The 20516-nt window shown below is 39.8% G+C and overlaps 2 protein-coding genes across 25 annotated transcripts in view; one reads left to right on the top strand and one right to left on the bottom strand.

Annotated features, from left to right (window-relative positions):
• RUNDC3B (RUN domain containing 3B) overlaps positions 1–7445 on the bottom strand; it is a 53596-nt gene extending 46151 nt beyond the window's left edge. Inside the window, exons 1-2 of one of the 2 annotated variants that reach the window (XM_065050965.1) lie at positions 7113–7445; positions 244–359 (exon numbers count right to left, since the gene is read on the bottom strand). In XM_065050965.1, the coding sequence (XP_064907037.1) occupies positions 244–359; positions 7113–7216 (220 nt within the window). In that variant the 5' untranslated portion in view covers positions 7217–7445. Of the gene's footprint in view, positions 1–243; positions 360–6994 lie in introns of both variants that reach the window. The other variant, XM_065050966.1, reaches the window with a different exon arrangement.
• Positions 7446–7496: 51 nt separating this feature from the next.
• Positions 7497–20516, top strand: part of LOC102094962 (ATP-dependent translocase ABCB1) — a 70774-nt gene continuing 57754 nt past the window's right edge. For 7 of the 23 annotated variants that reach the window (XM_065050942.1, XM_065050941.1, XM_065050940.1 and 4 more), the window contains exon 1: positions 18723–20364. The gene's annotated coding sequence lies outside the window, so the exon portion shown is untranslated. Of the gene's footprint in view, positions 7607–11722; positions 12513–18700; positions 20365–20516 lie in introns of those variants that run through there. The other 16 variants (XM_065050934.1, XM_065050928.1, XM_065050925.1 and 13 more) reach the window with 9 other exon arrangements.

Raw genomic sequence — 20516 nt, 5'->3', positions numbered from 1 at the left:
TTGCTTAATTATCAGCCAAGAAGGCTTTCAACAAGAACACTGGAAACGTGTTTCCCAAAAACATTTTCCTTCACTTTTCCATACTAATGCAAACAATCAGGAAGACAACAGTGAAGGGACAAACACATGAAGAAAGCCAACACTTTCATTCAGCATAAAAGAGTTGCTACAGATGTACACTGGTTTCATATAAACAAATTCTCACAGCAAAAACATCACTGGTAAGGAAGTTAATTAACGTACCTTTCAGTCGATGACTTAGAATCTGTTCCAGAATGGCTGCAAAGTTATTAAATTCAGGGGAAGTATCATCTATAGTCTCAAAACATGAACGGTCAATCAGAGTCTTGATTGAAAACCTAGAGCAAAAGTACAGGACAGTCATAAATTATATGGACAGCTACTGGTCCTCTCTGGCAGGACAGTAGTTTGTATAAACCAAAAGAGCAAAGAATCAGAAAACCACCTTGATGATTTCAAATTCAGTCAGAGCAACACAAACACATACCACATAAAAAATTAGCCTGGAATTACAATCATCATTGTTGTTCTTACACATAAAGCTTTAAAATAAAAAGAAAACAAAAATCCCCACACTTTCTATGCAGAAGTGAGTTGATTATTTTATAATTATTTTCATCTTCTCTAAACTATTCTAATAAAGCTGTAGAAAAACAAGCACTCAAAAGCATCCCACATCAATTTCTCTTTGTAATCCTAAACTTCATGATTTTTGCTTGATATTTCATCAATGCTGCTTTTATTCTCAAAATCCATGCCCAAGAATCAGAAACAAACTTTATCCTATTGGGAGAACACAGTAGTTTCATCCTAGTGCAAAAATAATCCATACATATTATAAAACAATGATATTTTCTGCACTGTAAACCCCATGCATTAACTTGGACAGGCTGATTTCCCTGCGAATAACGATAATCCCTATTCAGCACCATATTATTTCATTATTACGCCAGAAAATCTATCAGTTCAAATGATCTAACATTTGAAATTGGAAAGGCTGAATTAAGCCACTGTAAAAAGCAGACAAGATGTAACTAGTCAAGCAAGTTAGCTGTGCTTAGTTACACCTGCACTGACACAATTCCATTCCTATTCAGAAGACATTTTAGACCTCAAGAACACAAGACAAATTTGTTTTTCTCTTGCCTGTGCCATTTTAATCATAATCCGTTCTTATTTTCCTTTTTGTTCTTTGTTCTTCAGTTTTCAGTCTCAAGGTAAGTTTCATATGTCCACAACACTGAAAGAAACATTTATTTTCAGGCTTTTTTTTTTTTTTTCTCCGAAGTCCTTATTTGTATTAATGGAGCCATACTAGAGCCTGAGGCAATAGTTTTCATAACACCCAAACTTCAACAGTACCAGCTTAGGAAGTTCTTGCTGTCTGCTTATCCCAGATCCCACACCTGAGCACTCTGCTCCTTCAGTGGGCTCACTATGAACTGGATCTAGATTTCCAGCATTTGAGAGGAGGGGTGAAGTGACTCTTCAATATGAATACATTTTTAATAAATATGCTTCACAGCATATCAACACAGACAGTTCTACAGCACAGTTGCAGAAGCAGCATACTATATAGGCATGGGCAGGGTGAGACTCCTTAAATCAGCAGTACTATTTTCAAACTCTCTGCTCTGTAAAAGTAATTTAACTGCATCCTTAGAGGAGTCAGTAAACACAGCCTCCTGATACTCATTTACTAAATGGAGCTAACTATGCTCAAACTGAGCTGAAATACATACATTTTAAGAGTTTCAACTCAATTATGTTATACTAAGTAAACTTCTGAATAAAGACTTGCCACCCTACAGGCTTCTATTGTGTTTTTGGCAGAACAGGAATTAGGAGTGAGAAGGGTGGGGGAGGAAGCTGCTTCTGCAGTGCCAAGTTATGACTCAGTTTTGAACTCCTCCACATTTTTAACCAATTTTGAGTGAGAGACATGCATGCCCACCAGTCAATTCCTACCTAGTCAGTATCATTGGTGTTGACTAATGGCAGTAATGACTGTTCCCTCAAACACATATCAGAGCTGTGAAATTATCTATTAAAAAAAAATTCTTAATTTTGAAAAACAAATGCATATAGCAGTGCCATGACTAAGTCAGTATTAACTCTAACAAGAAGACTCCTCCTACATGGTGCAGGTCTGAAAAAGAGAAGGTGCAGCATATCACTCACTCATGGATACAGAGACAAGAGAGACAGTGAGTTAGCAGTGTAACGTACTGGACTATACATAGGAGAAGCAATCAGAGAAACAATCGTGACAGGATCATTGATAAACTGCAAAACAAAACAGAGTATAATATGTAGCTATGCCCACTTTTCCTCTATTCAGTGTCCTACTTCAAAGTTCACCGGTTAACATTGTATGGGATACTTATTCAGAAATAGAGACATATTCAAGAAAAAAAAAACAAACCAAACACTTGAGAGCAATTCACATACACTTCTAAAAAATCACAGATAAGTTGGACTTTTTTTTGGGTTTTGTTTGTTTGTTTGTTTCAATTTTAAAGCATTCTGCAATTCAATTGAAGAAAATAAAAACTGTTTTTTAAAGAGAAAACAATTTAAAAATCCTTAAGGTCTAACAGCTCACTATCATTAATGGTGATCTTTTTAAGTACTCATATTACTGCCACCCTACTCTTCATAGAAATATTAATTTCCCTCTCTCTAGACTGTCACCAAAAACCTAAACAACCTTTATAGCTATGTCAAATTTAAAAGCTATGGCTTTAAGGAGAATTGACAGGGAGTGTAGGTGCACTTTATTTCTACCAGAAAGATAACAGTGCTACCAGGCAAAATTTGACCAGAATGGTTGTTTTTTTGTTTTTGCTTTTTTTTTTTTTTTTTTTTGAAAGTTAAAAAAATTCTTAGGCAAATACAAATACTTCCACGTTGATTTTTTTCTTTTTTTTTTTTTTTTTCTCCAGTACTACATAGAGGCAAACAAACATATCTCTAAATGCAACTTAGAAGTCACAAACACATTTTGCATGTTAGATATTCACACTTCACCATGCCTACCACACAGATTGGAAAATGGATTTAAGGTATGTAGAAGTGATGCCATTGAAAAAAGTTACACTGTAAGTCAGCATTGAGTAAGCAAAATGTTGTTTCCAGTATACAGCCCCCCAGAAAAGAAACCCCATATTCTTGTGCAGATATGTGGAACCACTTGGGGACTGAAAGTCAGAAAGAAAAGGTTAAGTCTAAAGTACACAAGAGTTATGAACAAAAGTGTCCAAGTGGGTAGAGTCAGAGCAGCTTTCTTGTTTCTGTTTGTTGTTCCCAATTTCATTTCTCCACTGGGCTGCTATGGCAGCACTGCACTCCAGAGCAACAGTCCAGATACCTTTCTGAGGTTAACAGAGAAATTGTAACAAAAGGGCATGAGAAAGTAAAGTAGCTTCAAAACAAACGTAAAATTTTCTAAGATGAGCTTTTTGGTGGACTATAGAAGCAGAGGAGTAATATAGATCCAATACCTGTTGCTTCAAGACTCTTAAAAAAAATAAAAAAATAAAAAAACTGAAAACAAAACCAAAATAAAACCAAAACAACAAAACAAAACAAAAAAACCCCAATATAGTCTTTTATCCAATCATTTCCCATTGTGTCACTGCAACAATAGGGCTGGCTTTGTTTGTGTGTGTGTGTGACTTTTATTTGGTTGGTTTTGGCTTTGTTTGTTTTTCTTCATACAGTAACTCTCATTGCAGAGATTCCAATAACAGTGTTTCTAAACAACCTTTTTGAACTCTGATGTTTTCAGGCTCTGACATATTCTTCTCTGTCATGAATCTAGTCTTGTTTGAACCAAGAAAAGATATAGAAACAGTAGCATTCTCCAGCCTTAAAAAGACTTTCTGAATTATGTAAGGGAGAAACATTCTCTAATAAGAAAGATTCATAGCAATCTTCTGAAGTACATTCTGCTACTGTTTTGCAAGATGCACAAGAAGGTTTCCAAAACTTCTTGAATAACTCCACGCCAAAGCCAAACCTTTTGTGAATATACCTCAGGCTTATTTCCAAAATGGCAACAAGTCTCTAATCAAGAAGTAAATAAGCAGAAAATTTGACTGCTATGGGAATGTCACTTTTCATTATCAGATTCCCCTTCTCTCAGATTTCAAATGAATGGAAGGATTCTGTCAAATTTATTTAGCTTGCAATTTGGGAAATGTCATTAAAATGCCATTTTAAAGAATGTAGTCTATTAATATAGAACAATCCCCAAGATTAGAAACCAATACCCCTTACGCTGGAGAACACAGCTTGGGCATGGAACCAGACACTTCAGCTAAGGGTCAATGTTATTTGAACAGCTCTGATATATTTCCTGACAGTTGTTTAATTCTGTGTGAACATTCTGTATTTAAGCTATGAGCCTCACTTCCAAGGCCTGTCTCTACTCTTTTTGGTGGTTCTGTATCTTCAATCTATGAATCTTAGGGAAGACTAGATTAAAACAAGGTGGACAACCTAGAACATCCTCAGTATCCCGGTACCACTTGTTCGAAAGCGGAAGACGCCAAGCTTCAGGGGAAAAAGGTAGGGAGAGAGACAGAGCTTGGAATGTCTTACTTATTCAAACAAAAAAATCCTAAAAATTATTGCAATTAAAATCATGGCTGTGCAGTTACACAAACATAACCATGTATTTTCACATACAATTGGTTTATGAAACTTTAGTAACTATGTTACTTCCCATGGCTACAGTGCCACTCATCTTTTTACTGGAAACAAACCGTTCCTTCCAAAGTTGTAAACAGAAGAAACTACCCACATCTGCATGAGGAGCTGGATATCATCACTGTAAGAAAAGACTAAAAACCCAAATCCTAGTTCAACTATTAATTAAAAATCTGTTAAATTGAAGCTCTGACAAAAATAGTTCATTAATTTATCAGAGACTGTTAACAGATATTAATTCAGAAGAATATCTTCCTTGTGATCTCTCACCTTCACTAGGTAGCAGCCATTTCATTTACATTTAATCAAATCAATTTATTTGAGTTAATTTTACCAGAAATATTTTAAATTCTCTTAGGATTTGATTGGAAAGGACTAGTATCTTACTGGTTTTGATACTATTTGGCTATTCCTAACAAATAACACTTTACAGGAATAGAAAATGTAGAATAACTGCTGCAAAGCACAGAAATATTTTAAACATTTACACTGGCAGTAGAAAGAAAATATAAACAAATATTTGCACATTATAATAATGTAAATCCTTTATCCTCATCATCCTTTCCAAATTTTAAGATGCATTCACAAACAAAGGTTTTGTGCAGATATAGCAAAACAAAGTTGTTCTACTGAAAATAATTAAAATATGCCAATTTCAAGTAGTTTCTGCAGTAGCTCTTTGTTTCATATGTGTTTGATTGCCTTCACTCAGATTTCTAGGCATATTTTTAATATGATACAACAACTGCAGGACAAGTACATGAAATAAACAAAACAAAAAAGAAAATGTAACAGTACAGAGTACAGAAGAGCTCCTCTCAAATGAGGAGACAGGAAAAAATAGCAAGCTCTACAGAATACAGTATACGCTTTTAACAAGAACTGTTTATATCCTGTGCAATTATGCCATTAATTGATAAAACTGGTGTTTCCCCAAGCCTGCAGACTAGCAATATTTGTATCTGTTACAACAGAAAAACTGAAAACTTCTGCTTCTTCTATTTGATTTGCTTCAGCAAGTTTGATAAAAACATTTTTCAATGTTATGGTTACCCATCTTTTTCACAGGCAAGAGTAGAAGTGAGCATAAAAGCCTGGGAAAAGACAGAAGAGCATCCATGCTGCTCTGAAACCCAGACACTAGGACTTGAAGGAATACTGAGGCAAATTCCTTTTGGTAGCCAGATGATACAGTTACACTTTGTTGAACCCTCTAACAATGTACAATAAAAGCAAAGGAAGAATATGGGGTCCTAAACTGTTTTTAAAAATACTGCTGCAGCATTAAATAGTGAGGGTACAAAGTTATCTAATAGTTTTCCTGGTACATTATTAAACTTTCTGAGAATTAAAATAACATCATAGCTTATATGAATCTGTTGAAGACTCTCTCTAGGTAATATTCAAATTAGTTCTCTAACTTAAGAATTTAGCAACTGAAACAACCGAACAAATGGAGTCATTGCTGCCAGCATGTTCATGTATTTAAAAGTTTGCCATGATGTAATGGGTCAGTACTGCACACTTGGAAATGCTGCATGAATTCAACAACGACAGCAATGGAACCACTTGCACAGAAAGCCATAGGAAGTATTTTTAAGCTTGTATAAGCTCAGCACTAAGATACTACCCAAAAAAAAAAAAAAAAAAAAGTGTATACACTGGATCTAGCCTATACTGCGGATCTCCTGATCTAGATTTTGGAGATAAAAATATCCCCGGAACCCAGCCTCCTCGGGGCTGCTCTTGCGGCACCAGCGCGTTACCAAGAGCACACGGGTAGCGATTCCACAGCAGGCTGGAAGAACAGTCTCCGGTTTCATTTCACGTCCAGTATATATAAAGTCTAATTTTTAAAAGCGACCATACCGCGTCAATTTAAGAGAAATCGACGCTACACCCTTCCGTTTGCATATCTGATGAAAACCTCAGTTCAATACTGCAGAGAGTTTAGGCTGCCCTGCCTGGCTCCGCCACACGCCTTGTGCACGGGAACACAATCAGAGGGCCGAAAACAAACCTCTCCCCGCTCAAAAACAACTCAACGACTCGACGCACCGGTGGCGCTGCCAGGATGTGCCCTTGCACCTCTCGGGCAAACGCTGCCGAAGGAGCTGAGTCAGGACGGAGGGCGCTGCCCCCTCCCGCCACTCCGTGTCCCCGGGGCCGGCACCCCCGGCCCCCACCCCTAGCAGGGCGGCCGCAGCTGCGGCAGGGATGCCGCCCGCGCTCCCGGCCCCGAGCGGCCGCCACGAGTCACCTGCGTGGGGCGGCGGTGGCAGCGCGGTCGGTCCCCTCGGGCAGGGCTGCCCACGGCCAGAGCGGTGAGAGAAGGAGAGGCACGGTCCCCTCGGGCAGGGCAGGGCCCGGGGGCTCACCTGCAGACCGTGATCAAGTTCCGCCTTTCCACCGCAGCGTTGCGAGAGGGGACGCTCTTCCTGCGGGCGGAGACGTTAAGCCCCCCTAAGCCCAGGGACGCCATCTCCGCTGGGCGCAGGTGGAGCCGCCAGGGCTGGCGCGGAGCCTTTGTTCTCGGCCTCCCGGGCTCGAGGATGCTGCACCCGCCGCCGCACGCGAAGGGGGAGGCCCCCGTGCGCTCCCCGCTCCTCCTCCCCCCGCCTGGTCCTTGCGGGAGCAGCGCCCCGCGGCGGGCGGCAGGGCGGGCGGCAGGGCAGGGCAGGCGAGGCAGCGCCGAGGTGCCCGCGGCGGGGGCGGCCCGGGCCCCCCCGCCGGTGCCGGCAGCCGGGCAGCCACAGCGCCGCGAATCGCAGCGCTGCAGAGCGCCGGCGCCGCCAGCCAATCAGCGCGCGGGAGGGGCGCGGCGCCGGCGCCGCCAAGGGCCGGCACTTCAAAGGGACGCGCGCAGCTAACGGTAAGCGGCCGCGAGACGGGCGGATCTCGGTACCTGAGGCGGCGGGAGGGGTTCCTCTTGCCTTTCCCCTTCCCGTTGGGGGAACGGAGAGCGCTCCGCCGGGTGTGGAGGAAGGAGTCTGCTGGACATTTTCTGCGCTCCCCTTTTTGCCAAGTGCTCCTTTCTCCTCATTCGCCCTCGTGTCCCATCAGTTAGTACGTGTCTCTGCGGTTCAGGACCCTCGAGCAAGTCCTGTAACCCTCTAAGCATCTGTGAACTTGTGGGCTTCTTTTGGTATCGCTTCTCTCTCTTAGCAGTTGCCATCTAGGATGTGACCTGGTTGTAGCCTGTGGTGGTGCTTGGCTTAGAGTTAAAGCTACTCCGAAGCATTAGGGGCTGCATACATAACGTTTGGAGGCATATGTAACATTCAGAGATGATGCTTGTGGGAAAAGGTGGATGAAATCTCTGCAACAAAAGTACAGTCATTTGTCCTTGCTCTAAAGAAAAGGCCTGATTTTTGAGCATGCTTAGAAGAGCTCGGGATGAAGGGCTTTGCCTTGGTGTCAAGAATGAATGAAATGAAGTTCAAGCCACTGGAAAGCATGTTGATTCAACACTTCTGAAGAAAACTTGTGTTTCATGGGGTGTGAATAAGTGTATTTGTCTGGATAGTTCAGATGTGAAGCTGTATGGATTAATTTGTTTTCCTTCCTCTCTGGTAAGAAGTTCCTTTTCTGCTTAAGAAAATAACTTTGTGTGCAACAAGCATGTAAATAGTAGCACAATTCTTTAGTCTACTGAGTTATGCATATGATATTGCTAAATCTGGCTGTGAAATTCTAAGCTATCCATTCCTATTCATTAAATACAAACATTTCTACTTACTGACATGCCAATCCCTACTGTACTATAGTTTCCTCAATGAATATTACTTGTTGATATGAAGCTTTTTCCTAGAGATGCTATCAAGCAGATGAGTGTGTCTGGTTACTGACTGCCAGTTACATTACCTGAAGAAGAATTGTGTTTAAGTAGGAACTGTAAAAAGTAGTTTTCCAAATAGATGACCATGTTTTTATATGTAGTTACATACAACTGTATGTTATTTTTTAAACAGAAGATATTTCATAGAGTGTTTCAAGTGTTGTTACCACTTACCAAAACTTCCATGATCATCTTGTATTATTTGATATGCTGTTTCCTCACTCCGCTCAGCATGTAGCTGAGTAATTTTCAGGTAATGTTTATCTTCATTAACTTCTATATCAAATGGTAAGCAAACTGTTCTGCTTTCCCTAAGATAAATCTTCATCTTTGCTTGGGTGCATTTTTTCTCAGACAAATTATAATTCCAGTTATGAGGTAGTTCATAATTCTGTTTCCTGTCTCTCTTCCTCGCCTCTCCAGAAACAGCATAAAAAGTGGGGCCACAGGTAAACATGAAGGGGCATATACTTTCTAATCTGAAAGCAAGACTAATAATTTTTTTTTGATGAAATGACTTTGCTAGAAAAAAAATTGAAACAAGCCATTGTTCTTTACTCATTCTTTTAGACAATCAAAGGAAAATGTTGAATGTATTATTGGTTGACTCTCAAGAACCTGCCTTCAGGTTTCTTTCTGCTTCTCAGAGCCTTTGTTAAGGCCCATTGTCTCTGTGTCTTCTATTAAGAGATTCATGCAGCTTGAGTCGTCTTTCGATTACTCTGCAAATGGGCAATTTCAGTAGCAAGGTCTTGAACTTCTGATAAATATGTTGGATAATTACCAATATTTTACAAAACAAACAACAACAAACAAACAGGACAGCTTTTCTTCTCTGTTCTTCTCCTCTGCTTTGTTTCCAAAAAGTAAAACTTTTTATTTTTATGCTTCAGAGAAATACAAATGAGAACAGACTTCTCAGTTGGATCAGGCTTTAGGCTCAATATTGGTAGGTTTAGTCCTTAAGTAAATGAAAACTCTCAAACAGCATTGCTTTCTATCAAATATAGTTTATCTTCCACTACTGTCTTATAAAAGTAGGAACTGTAAAAAAAAGCTCCAGAAGGCTTCAAAAGAATTAAGCAAACAAAAAAAACCCCAGCCTGAACATCATTAGCTGTCTGAGGAAAACTCTATAAATTTATCAGGAAATTTACTGTGGTAACTCTTGCATTTTTAATGCCTCTGTAAGAAAATAGCCTAAGGGAAAATCTGTTTTCAAATTCCTAATGGGAGGATAGAGGGAAGAGTCCGGTTCTTCTGAGGTCTATTGGTGCTTATTGCTCATAAAATCTCCTATGCTATTAGTATTTTTAACAATTTTAATATCACTTTCCAGTTCCAGTACTTTTATTTTTAGAATACTAATAGGTTTGCTACTTCTACCCACATTCAAATTCCCATATGACATTGTGAAATCTTAGGTAAATAACATTCAAAGGTGTATTTACTTCATGGGTTTTGAATGTTGCATAATATGCTTCAGTTTTGAAAACTTACTAGTCAACTTTTCTACATCAATTGTGTCCAAAATTCCAGTTGCAACTTCTGCTCCCTCTAAAATGGTTTCCATAAACCCTCTTGCTATGTTGTACTCAATCACATGGAATCTATTTCTGGGCCAATGCTATAAATGTCTCTTTAATAAGAGGTGTTTATCTGTTCTGCATTGGAAAAGTCAAAGTCAATGCTTTGTTCACAGTAATAGGCATTCCATCAATTTGCTGCCAGTGAGCAGTGTCTTGTAGTCCCAAAACTGTGAATTGTCTCTCAGCTGGAATCTTTGGTTTAAAAAGTTAAGTAACAACAGCAGTAAAGCTCTGTGAACTAAACTTTTGACCTTTTCTTTTTTTGTTGTTGTTGGTTTTTTTGTTTTGTTTTGTTTCAGTTTCTAGTTCTCTTCTGTCTTTCATACTTGGTTTAACCGTCTCTGATGTTTTCCGCTCATATTTCCGTTGGTGAGGTTGTTCAGGTTCCATCACAATGGTTGTAGGCTATTTTGAATTTTAGCTGAGTAAATATAAATAAAATATCCTAGTTAAATTTGGATGTTGCTACAAGCCCCTATAACACATTTCATTAAAGCCAGAGACAGTGGTTAAAATCACAAGAACCTAGATGCTGTTCTTTAGCCTTCATGTTTGTCTCGCATAGTTTTAAGGTGGTGGAGACATGTATCCATTGTTTTTGTGGTCTTTGGTAGAGAAGAGCTTTCCATGGCCACTAGAGGTAGGGCCTGTTACGAACAAAAAGCAGGGAGCTTGCTCCTCCCTTGTAATACAATAAATATTCACAATTTTGAACCTAATGTGATTATTAATATACAATTTTTTATAAAAATAAAACCATGCAAACCTCATTCAGACAAAGCCTTACAATTAGTTAATGCTGCTTTTAAATAACCTTTCTGCTGCTGCTGACTCTAATGAGACTTCCAGTATGCCTTACTGTTGAATTTTAATAGCAACCACTATAAGATAACATTCTTACTTTTTGTTAACTTATTTACCTTCCCATAATTAACATTAAAACTGGGACTACTTTAGGCATTTTTCCATTCTGGAGTTTTACATGATATGTGTAAGGTCAGGCTTTGTATAAATATTGGAGCTAGTCCATCCCATTTACAGTTTAGATTATATACTTGCGTGGGAAATAAAGAACATTACTTTCCATCCTCCTTGCAATTCTGCAAAGCAGTGGTTTGGTCTTGTTTGTTTACCCACTCACTGAGCATTCCTTCCTATTTGAGTTGTGTCATAGCACTGATCTCTTTCTAGTGTTTAGGCAGGGTCCATTCTTCAGTTAAAGCATGAGGCAGTCTTTTTTCTGCCAGGCATAGATCTAAATCACATGAACTAGTGAGAAGCCGCTGTGGCTCACAGGTCATTCAAATAGCAAGATGATGGGATATACCAAACCTTTCTGTAACTTTTTACCATTTTGCCTAATTCTATTTTCGTTGGGTCGCTCAATTTACCTTGAACTGGGAGTTCCCAGCAATATGGAACCTTTCTTTTCTTTTCAGGCCTCCACATAATTCCTTGTTGATTTTTCCCTGCAAAATATATTCCTTGCTTCATATCAATCATCTGGAAATCCAACATTAGATGCCTGCACTGTGGTAGACTTTCTTTACTGGAACTACTTCAACGCATTTTGTCAGTTGATCTAGTATTAGCAAACAACGCTTAATTCCACTTTATGTAGTAGGTGGGATTAAGGTGGGACTACATGTGGTTTAGTGGAGTCTATTTTTAACTTAGCCTGTGGTTCATTAATTCTCTAATGTTTTAAGTTCTTTTTCTCTTAGGGGTGATATTCAGGTTGTACAGGAATGGCACCTCCCTTTCCCCATTTCCATGTTACAATGTGGCTAGGTCTTTGATACCTTGCTTTGGAGGATTTTATTTGTTTTCAAACTGGGTGCGTCTTCAAATGTTAAGTCTACTGGGACCACCACAACCTTGGCAAGGTCATTTGCTTGACTATTCCAACAATGCTAATTCTGTGTTTTTCCTTTTGCTATGCTTTTACATGACCTGCATTTTTTTACCTCTCTTCTTCTTTCAACTGTGTTCAGGATTTCCTTTCCACGATCAACAGGCTACCAGATTTCCATTCTGTGTTGCCAGGTCATCTTATTCTGTGTCAGTAGCCAAATAGTTACAGCGTGATATATCCGGTCTGAAACTATGTATAAAACCAGATAATTTCCTTCAGGTTCCTCTTTTAACTTTGTTAGCAGAGCTTGTAGCTGTGTGGCTTGTGCAGAGCAAACGCAGGCAGCTCTTCTTATTTTTCCCAGAGGTTGCAGCGTATCTAATAGAGCATTTTCCAGCCTTTTGAGTAAAACTGGACCCATCTGTGAAACACACTGAATATCCTGTGGCCCAAAGTCAGCAACGGAGCTTTTATCTGGCAAGAGACACAGAAACAGGTAAAGGGTATTTTATTTTTGTTTGTTCCAGTGGTTACAAACCATATAGGGCTGGTGTCAAAATCTGCTTGTCTTCTGCATAAAGCTGTTAATTTGTGAATGCCAGTGTCATGCAATTAACCTAGGGTTTATACATATGCAGATTGTACTTTTCCACTGATTATGTGCTTTGCTGGAGTACGTGTGATATGTACTACTGCAAAACAACCTCTAGTGATACTACTGACTTCCTAATGGGAGGATAGAGGGTCAGACTCTTCTGAGGGATGCATAGGAAATGGGCAAGGGGCAATTTTCAAAAGCTGCAAGGAGGAGTAGATATTATTAAAATTTATTGACAGCTAAGGTGTTGAAACATTGGAAAGGATTGCTCAGGGCACCTGTAGAATGTTTGTCTCAGAGATACTAAAAACTTAACCAGACGAAGAATCAAAATGTCCTGACCTTACCTCAAATTTGGCCATGCTTTGAACAGGTCAAAAAATGACTTCTATTATTTCCTTTCTGCCTAAACTGTTTTGAATCACACCTGATATTTATATCATAGAATTATTACTATAATAAATTTCATGATAAAAAGTACTTTCAGATCTAAAGTGTCTGTATACAGAATGCATCCTATGGATGCACTGTATTAATGACAACACTGCATCTGCGTGAATTGATGCACAGGCTTCAACTGGTTCCCTCGAACAGTGTAATTAACTTCAAAACACTAGTAAGATGCCAATACATGCGTGTGCCAGATTATGCAACTTCCCTTAGAAGTCATTCTCTGTAAAGCGTGGCATGAATAATGAGCAATTAAAAAAAAGTACACCATAATACTGAACCAAAATCAAACTTGCTGGGATCTCACTCCTATTTGATTTCAACCATATGAAGCTGGAATACATTACTTACAATATTCAGAAACAGTATTACTTAAGTGGGAATTCGATGTGTAGGTATATGAAGTAACACAGCAGCTATGACTGGTGTAGCAGCAATGAGGGATTTTAATTGGTTACAATGAGTTAAAATTTATGGATAGCAATATCTTCATGAAAATCACTACATCTCAAAAAAAAAAGACTCAGAAGTGTTTCTCCAGATTTACTGGCTTTTGATCTATAAGAAGCTGCCTTTTAAACAGATTGTTTGCATAACTTAAGTGGTGAAATCTCCATTAAGTTTATTCTTAATTTAAAAAGCTATAACTTGTGCTCCCCTTTCAAATTTGACAGAATTCATTCACTTGAATTACTTTCTGAAGGAATAAGCACATTGGAAAATGAAATCTTAAAGTCAGACTTTTAATTCTGTTGTCAGTGCGTTTACCTCAGCACAGTTTGCAACTTTAAAACTTAATTTGTGAACAATGTAAATATTTACAGGGTTTAGTTCCACTTGAACAAACTTACTGTACAAGTTGTGTACTGAATCTAGCAGGGATGAAGTTTTATTCACAGCAGCCAGTACAGTGCTGTGGTTTGGATTTATTACTAAAGCAGTCCTGGTAACATACCAATAGGGATATTTCTCATCTTATGACGTCTTCCTTGGTGGCAGACGGTCAGGGAGAGAAGGAGGAAGTGAAACCATTTGAGATTACGGCATTTGTCTTCTTAAGCAACTGTTACAAATAATGAAGCTCTGTTTTCCTGGACATGGCTAAACATCTGCCTGTTGATGCAAAGTAGTGAATGCATTCCTTATTTTGCTTTGTTTGCATGCACTGCTTGGCTTCACTTAGTTAACTGTCTTTACCTCAACCCACAATTTATCTCACTTTTGCCCTTTCACTTCTCTCTCCCATGCAGCTGGCAGGAATGACAGGCTGTGTGGGGCTTAGCTGCTGGCAGGGGTTAACCCACAAGAAGTTGACGCTGTACTGTGATTTGTAGTAGGAGAAAATTAGCTTGGTATGACCTAAGGCTTCCTCAGTTAGGAGCAAAATGCAAACAGGTTATGGTGCATTTGATATGAGATGTGACATATTTTACTGTTGATTTTTCAGATAGTTTTGAGTGTACTGGTAGTCTGGAGCACATCTTGTGGATTTCAGTCAGTTCCTTAGCTTTTTGTATATGTCGGAGGCATTCATGCTTGCTGTTTTAGAAGTCTGTAGTTTTAAGGGGGTTTGGCTTTTTTTTTGTTTTGTTGTACTTTTTTTATTTTCTTTTGTGTATGTGTGTGTGTGTTGTCAGCATCCTCTGCATATCTCTGTATAATTGATTTACCAATATCTTTGTACTGAAAACCACTAGGTACCATTTGGAGCTTTGGTTGCACTCCTGTAAATCAGTATCTCTTATGTGAATTCTCAGAATCAGTAAATTTGTCAGATTATTCATAGATCTTGCACTTCAGCATTACTATTTATCCTTATGTCTGACAAGAAATTCATACAGGATTCTTTAAAAGAAAGATTTGAGGATGTTTAGAAGATAGAATTCTACCCACCTTCTTTTTCTGGCATCCTGCTGATACTTAATTCTGTTGAAGGAGTGAAAGGAATTGAGGAAAGCAGAGTAACATATGCCTTTTTAGAGCATGCTTGGGTGACAGTCATGAACAGAAGGAGAATAAGAACAGGACCTGAATTCTGCTAAATGACATCATCATAGTAGAATTGGCCAAGAAAGAGTAGACACTGAAATATGAAGTGTGTTTCTGATTTAGGACAAGAAGGATGTAAATTTCAGTGTATGAGTTTTAAAACTTGTTGTAAGTCAGTTTAAGGTTACTTGCCTGAAATGTGTAGGAAAGCAGTATTTGAAGGCATTGTGACTTAAATAGTGGAATACAACCTCTAAAAGATATAACAGTAAACGAAACTACTACTTTCTGTCAGGGCACATAAAATAAAATTTAGTCCATGTTCATTTCTCTTAAATATTCTTTTTGCATATTCTAAAGTTATGTTATTAAAAGGTATTACACTGTTTCCCTTTTGACTTGAAATATTTACATTGCCGCTTGGTGGCCTCATTTAACCTGGTAATAGATAATAAAAAAATTTCACATACTTTTTCTTCATAGGTGTGCAATTCAAACCTTGATATATAATCTTCCTGTACATACAAGAACAGTGTATCCCTTTTTGCAGCTGAATGTGTGTATGCTGTGTCCTTTGCTGTTCTTGAGGGCCTGAATTGCTTATTGTTGAGGTGGTCAGACTTGAGAGCTCTTCAGTAACAACAGAACTGAAGTGGATGACTTTTCTCCCCATTCTTCCTTGCTCATCCTTGATGTTTTAATGTTCCTCACCCCTTCCCAGTCAAAACAAGCAGAGGATCTCATCTGCTACCAACATAGTTTAACTTTTTTTTAGGACTGGTACTGATTTTACCAGGCTTCTTTCTTGCTTATCCTTAGTTTGTATTTTCCAGATTTTATTACTTGCAGACGATTTTCTGTATCCTTTTTGTGAAATTATATCTCAAGTCTCTATCCCTGTGTGGTTCCATATTATTTGTATAATTAGCTGAGTTACAAAGTCCTTGTATGTTATGGCTGGCTGTGCTATTTTAGTGTATTTATGTCTGAGTTCAAGGCAAGCAAACATTGCTTATATTGTGTTTAGCAAACATTGCTTATATTGTGTTCAGTATACTTTTGCTCATAGAGGTCTTCTGCTTTGGCATGCATCCTGTCAGTGACAGGATGGAAACACAGTTCCCTGATTCTGAACCCACAGTGTCAAGCACTGCTGGTTCAAGGCTAGGTACTGGTTTTCTTGCAAAGTCCATGTAGTTCTTTCATAGTTGTACAGCTTCAGATAGCTCCAGGATCTTCTGTCACAAACTACAAGATATACTGCAAGCTGTAACAGAAAGAAGAACAGTTAATACATAGGTAATGATTAAAGGCCAAAATAACCCAAAGTTCCCATACCAGTAATTGACTGTCCTCTAAAATGATCATGGTAGAATCAGGGTTTCTGCACCCGTTCCTGACCTTAGTGTCTGTTGATTCTCTAGAGTAGTACGTCCTTTCGCTGCTTGGTGCCTGTTCATTATTTTTTTTAGGTACTTTTGCTGTGATTTCTTAACTTTTTGTTGGTTTGGTTTGTTTTTAATAAGGATTCCAAATTAGCTGCAGATTTGTGGTGTTCTGGGTATTATAATTCTGGTGATATGGGTGAACATTGCACATGCTTACCCTAAATTACATAGATGAGAAATGTTGCATGCTTATTTCTCTACACAGAACACAGTTTTCTGACAATTCCTGCTGAAACAGATGCAGAAAAACAATAACATATCAATGTCTGGTGTCATAGATCCTAGAATTATTAACTACTAATTGGTTCCACATACAAGTAGTTACTGCTATTGTTAAAACAATATCCTGTTGCCATTGTGGGGGCCTCTTCAGACTCCATTCCAGTGGGACGGGCCCCAGTCGCTCTAACCCTCTTTCTTACAGTGCCTTTCCAAATCTGTTGATGTACCATCAGTAATGCAGCTTAGCTTCTGTGCAGTGACTGATAGATCTCTTCAGGCAATAGAAATGCAGGATGTGCATGTGCTGTTTTACAGTCATATCTATCACAGTATCACAGTATGTTTGGGATTGGAAGGGACCTCAAAAGATCATCTAGTCCAATCCCCCTGCTGGAGCAGGAACGCCTAGGTGAGGTTGCACAGGAACATGTCCAGGCGGGTTTTGAATATCTCCAGAGAAGGAGACTCCACAACCCCCGTGGGCAGCCTGTTCCAGTGCTCTGTTACCCTCACTGAGAAAAAGTTTTTTCTCAAATTTAAGTGGAACCTCTTGTGTTCCAGCTTGATCCCATTACCCCTTGTCCTATCATTGTTGGCCACCGAGAAGAGCCTGGCTCTATCCTCATGGCACTCACCCTTTATATATTTATAAACATTAATGAGGTCCCCCCTTAGTCCCCTCTTCTCCAAACTAAAGAGCCCCAGCTCCCTCAGCCTTTCTTCATAAGGGAGGTGCTCCACTCCCTTAATCATCTTGGTTGCCCTACGCTGGACCCTCTCCAGCAGTTCCCTGTCCTTCTTGAACTGAGGGGCCCAGAACTGGACACAATATTCCAGATGTGGTCTCACCAGGGCGGAGTAGAGGGGAAGGAGAACCTCTCTCGATCTACTAGCCACTCCCCTTCTAATACATTCCAGGATGCCATTGGCCTTCCTGGCCACAAGGGCACAGTGCTGGCTCATGGTCATCCTGTTGTCCACCAGGACCCCCAGGTCCCTTTCCCCTACACTGCTCTCTAATATGTAATTTCCCAACCTATACTGGAACCTGGGGTTGTTCCTGCCCAGATGCAGGACTCTACACTTTCCCTTGTTAAATTTCATCAGGTTATTCCCCGCCCAACTCTCCAGCCTGTCCAGGTCCCGCTGGATGGCAGCACAGCCTTCTGGTGTGTCAGCCACACCTCCCAGCTTAGTGTCATCAGCAAACTTGCTGATAGTACACTCTATTCCCTCGTCTAAATCGTTAATGAATATATTGAATAATATTGGCCCCAGTACTGACCCCTGAGGCACTCCACTAGATACTGGCCTCCAACTAGACTCCGCACCATTGACTACCACTCTCTGGCTTCTCTCCTTAAGCCAGTTTGCAACCCACCTCACTAGTCTATTGTCTAGACCACACTTCCTCAACTTAGCTGTGAGGATGCTGTGGGAGACTGTGTCAAAGGCTTTACTGAAGTCAAGGTAGACCACATCCACCGCTCTGCCATCATCCATCCACCTTGTTACATTCTCATAAAAGGCTATGAGGTTGGTCAAGCATGACTTACCCTTGGTAAAGCCATGCTGACTGCCCCTAATAACCCTCTTATCCTTGATATGCCTTGAGATGGCACCAAGGATTAGCTGTTCCATTACTTTCCCAGGGACAGAGGTGAGGCTGACTGGTCTATAATTACCCGGGTCCTCCTTCTTGCCCTTTTTGAAGACTGGAGTGACATTTGCTTTCCTCCAATCCTCGGGCACCTCCCCCGTTTCCCAAGACTTGGCAAAGATGATGGAGAGCGGTCCAGCAATGACTTCAGCCAGCTCCCTCAGCACCCGCGGATGCATCCCATCTGGACCCATGGATTTATGGATGTCCAGACTATTTAATTGCTCCCTAACCCAGTCCTAAATCAACTAAAGCAAACTCCTCCATTGACCTGGCTTCATCCGGGGTCTCAGGGGTACAGGGCTCCCCAGGACAGCCTCCGGCAAAATTATGCCTCCTGCATAATATCTGCATAAATCTTTGCCTTCATTTCTCCTAAAATCAGAGTTCTATCCCATTTCAGCAGTTGAAACTTGGGCCATCCTACACACAGACTGGCCCATAATTTGTGTGTTGGTGTTTATTGCTCACAGGATCTCCTATGCTATTAGTAGTTTAACAATTTTAACACCGTTTTCCAGTTCCAGTACTTTTATTTCTATGAAACTAATAATTTTGCTACTTCTATCGACATTCTAATTCCCATATGACATTGTGAAATCTTACATAAATGACATTCAAAGGTGTATTTATGTACATATATTTACTTCATGGGTTTCAAATGTTGCATATCATGGAATCACAGAATGGCTGGGGTTGAAAGGGACCTCTGGAGATCATCTAGTTCATCATCAAGCAGGTTCACCCAGAGCAAATCTCACAGGAATGTGTCCAGGTGGGTTTTGAATGTCTCCAGAGAAGGAGACTCCACAACCTCTCTGGACAGCTCATATAGTCCCATTGGGTCACTCCATTTACCTTGAACTGGGAGTTCCCAGCAATATGGAACCTTTCTTTTTTTCCCAGGCCTCCACATAATTCCTTGTTGATTTGCCCTGCAAGATATATTCCATGCTTCATATCAATTTATTGGTTTAAATCTCATCTGGAAACACAACATTAGATGCCTGCACTGTGATAGACTTTCTTTACTGGAACTACCTCAACCCATTTTGTCAGTTGATTTAGTATTAGCAAACAATGCTTAATTCCCCTTTATGTGGTAGGTGGGATTAAGATGGGACTACATGTGGTTTAGTGGAGTCTATTTTTAACCTATTTTTAAGCAACTGTGTACACATCTGTCTTCATGCTCTGCCAGCTGTTCTGTCTTCTAATACTCCCTTTTGCATTCATACAACCCCTACATGATCCTGTTCATACACATATTGAAACAAATCTGCTTGAAGGGTATAGAGTGCTCTCCATCTAAAAGTGTTTGTCCTTTGTCCACATTACACTCTCTGTGCTTCACCTGTCTACTAGGTTGTACAGGAATGGCACCTCCCTTTCCCCATTTCCATGTTACAATGTGGCTAGGTCTTTGATACCTTGCTTTGGAGGATTTTATTTGTTTTCAAACTGGGTGCATCTTCAAATGTTAAGTCTACTGGGACCACCACAACCTTGGCAAGGTCATTTGCTTGACTATTCCAACAGTGCTAATTCTGTGTTTTTCCTTTTGCTATGCTTTTACATGACCTGCATTTTTTTAACTTTCTGCTTTTTTTCAGCTCTGTTCAGGATTTCCTTTCCATGATCAACAGGCTACCAGATTTCCATTCTGTGTTGCCAGGTCATCTTTAGTCTGTGTCGGTAACCAAATAGTTACAGCGTGATATATCCGGTCTGAAACTATGTATAAAACCAGATAATTTCCTTCAGGTTCCTCTTTTAACTTTGTTAGCAGAGCTTGTAGCTGTGTGGCTTGTGCAGAGCAAACGCAGGCAGCTCTTTTTATTTTTCCCAGGGGTTGCAGCGTATCTAATAGAGCATTTTCCAGCCTTTTGAGTAAAACTGGATCCATCTGTGAAACACACTGAATATCCTGTAGCCCAAAGTCAGCAACGGAGCTTTTATCTGGCGAGAGACACAGAAACAGGTAAAAGGTATTTTTGTTTGTTCCAGTGGTTACAAACCATGTAGGGCTGGTGTCAAAATCTGCTTGTCTTCTGCATAAAGCTGTTAATTTGTGAACGCCAATGTCATGCAGTTAACCTAGGGTTTATACATATGCAGATTGTACTTTTCCAC

Source organism: Columba livia, chromosome 2 (genome assembly GCF_036013475.1).
Source record: "Columba livia isolate bColLiv1 breed racing homer chromosome 2, bColLiv1.pat.W.v2, whole genome shotgun sequence".
In the NCBI taxonomy this organism is placed as follows: domain Eukaryota; kingdom Metazoa; phylum Chordata; class Aves; order Columbiformes; family Columbidae; genus Columba; species Columba livia.
The sequence above is the reverse complement of the archived record's forward strand: the minus strand, read 5'-3'. Positions and strand labels throughout refer to the sequence as shown.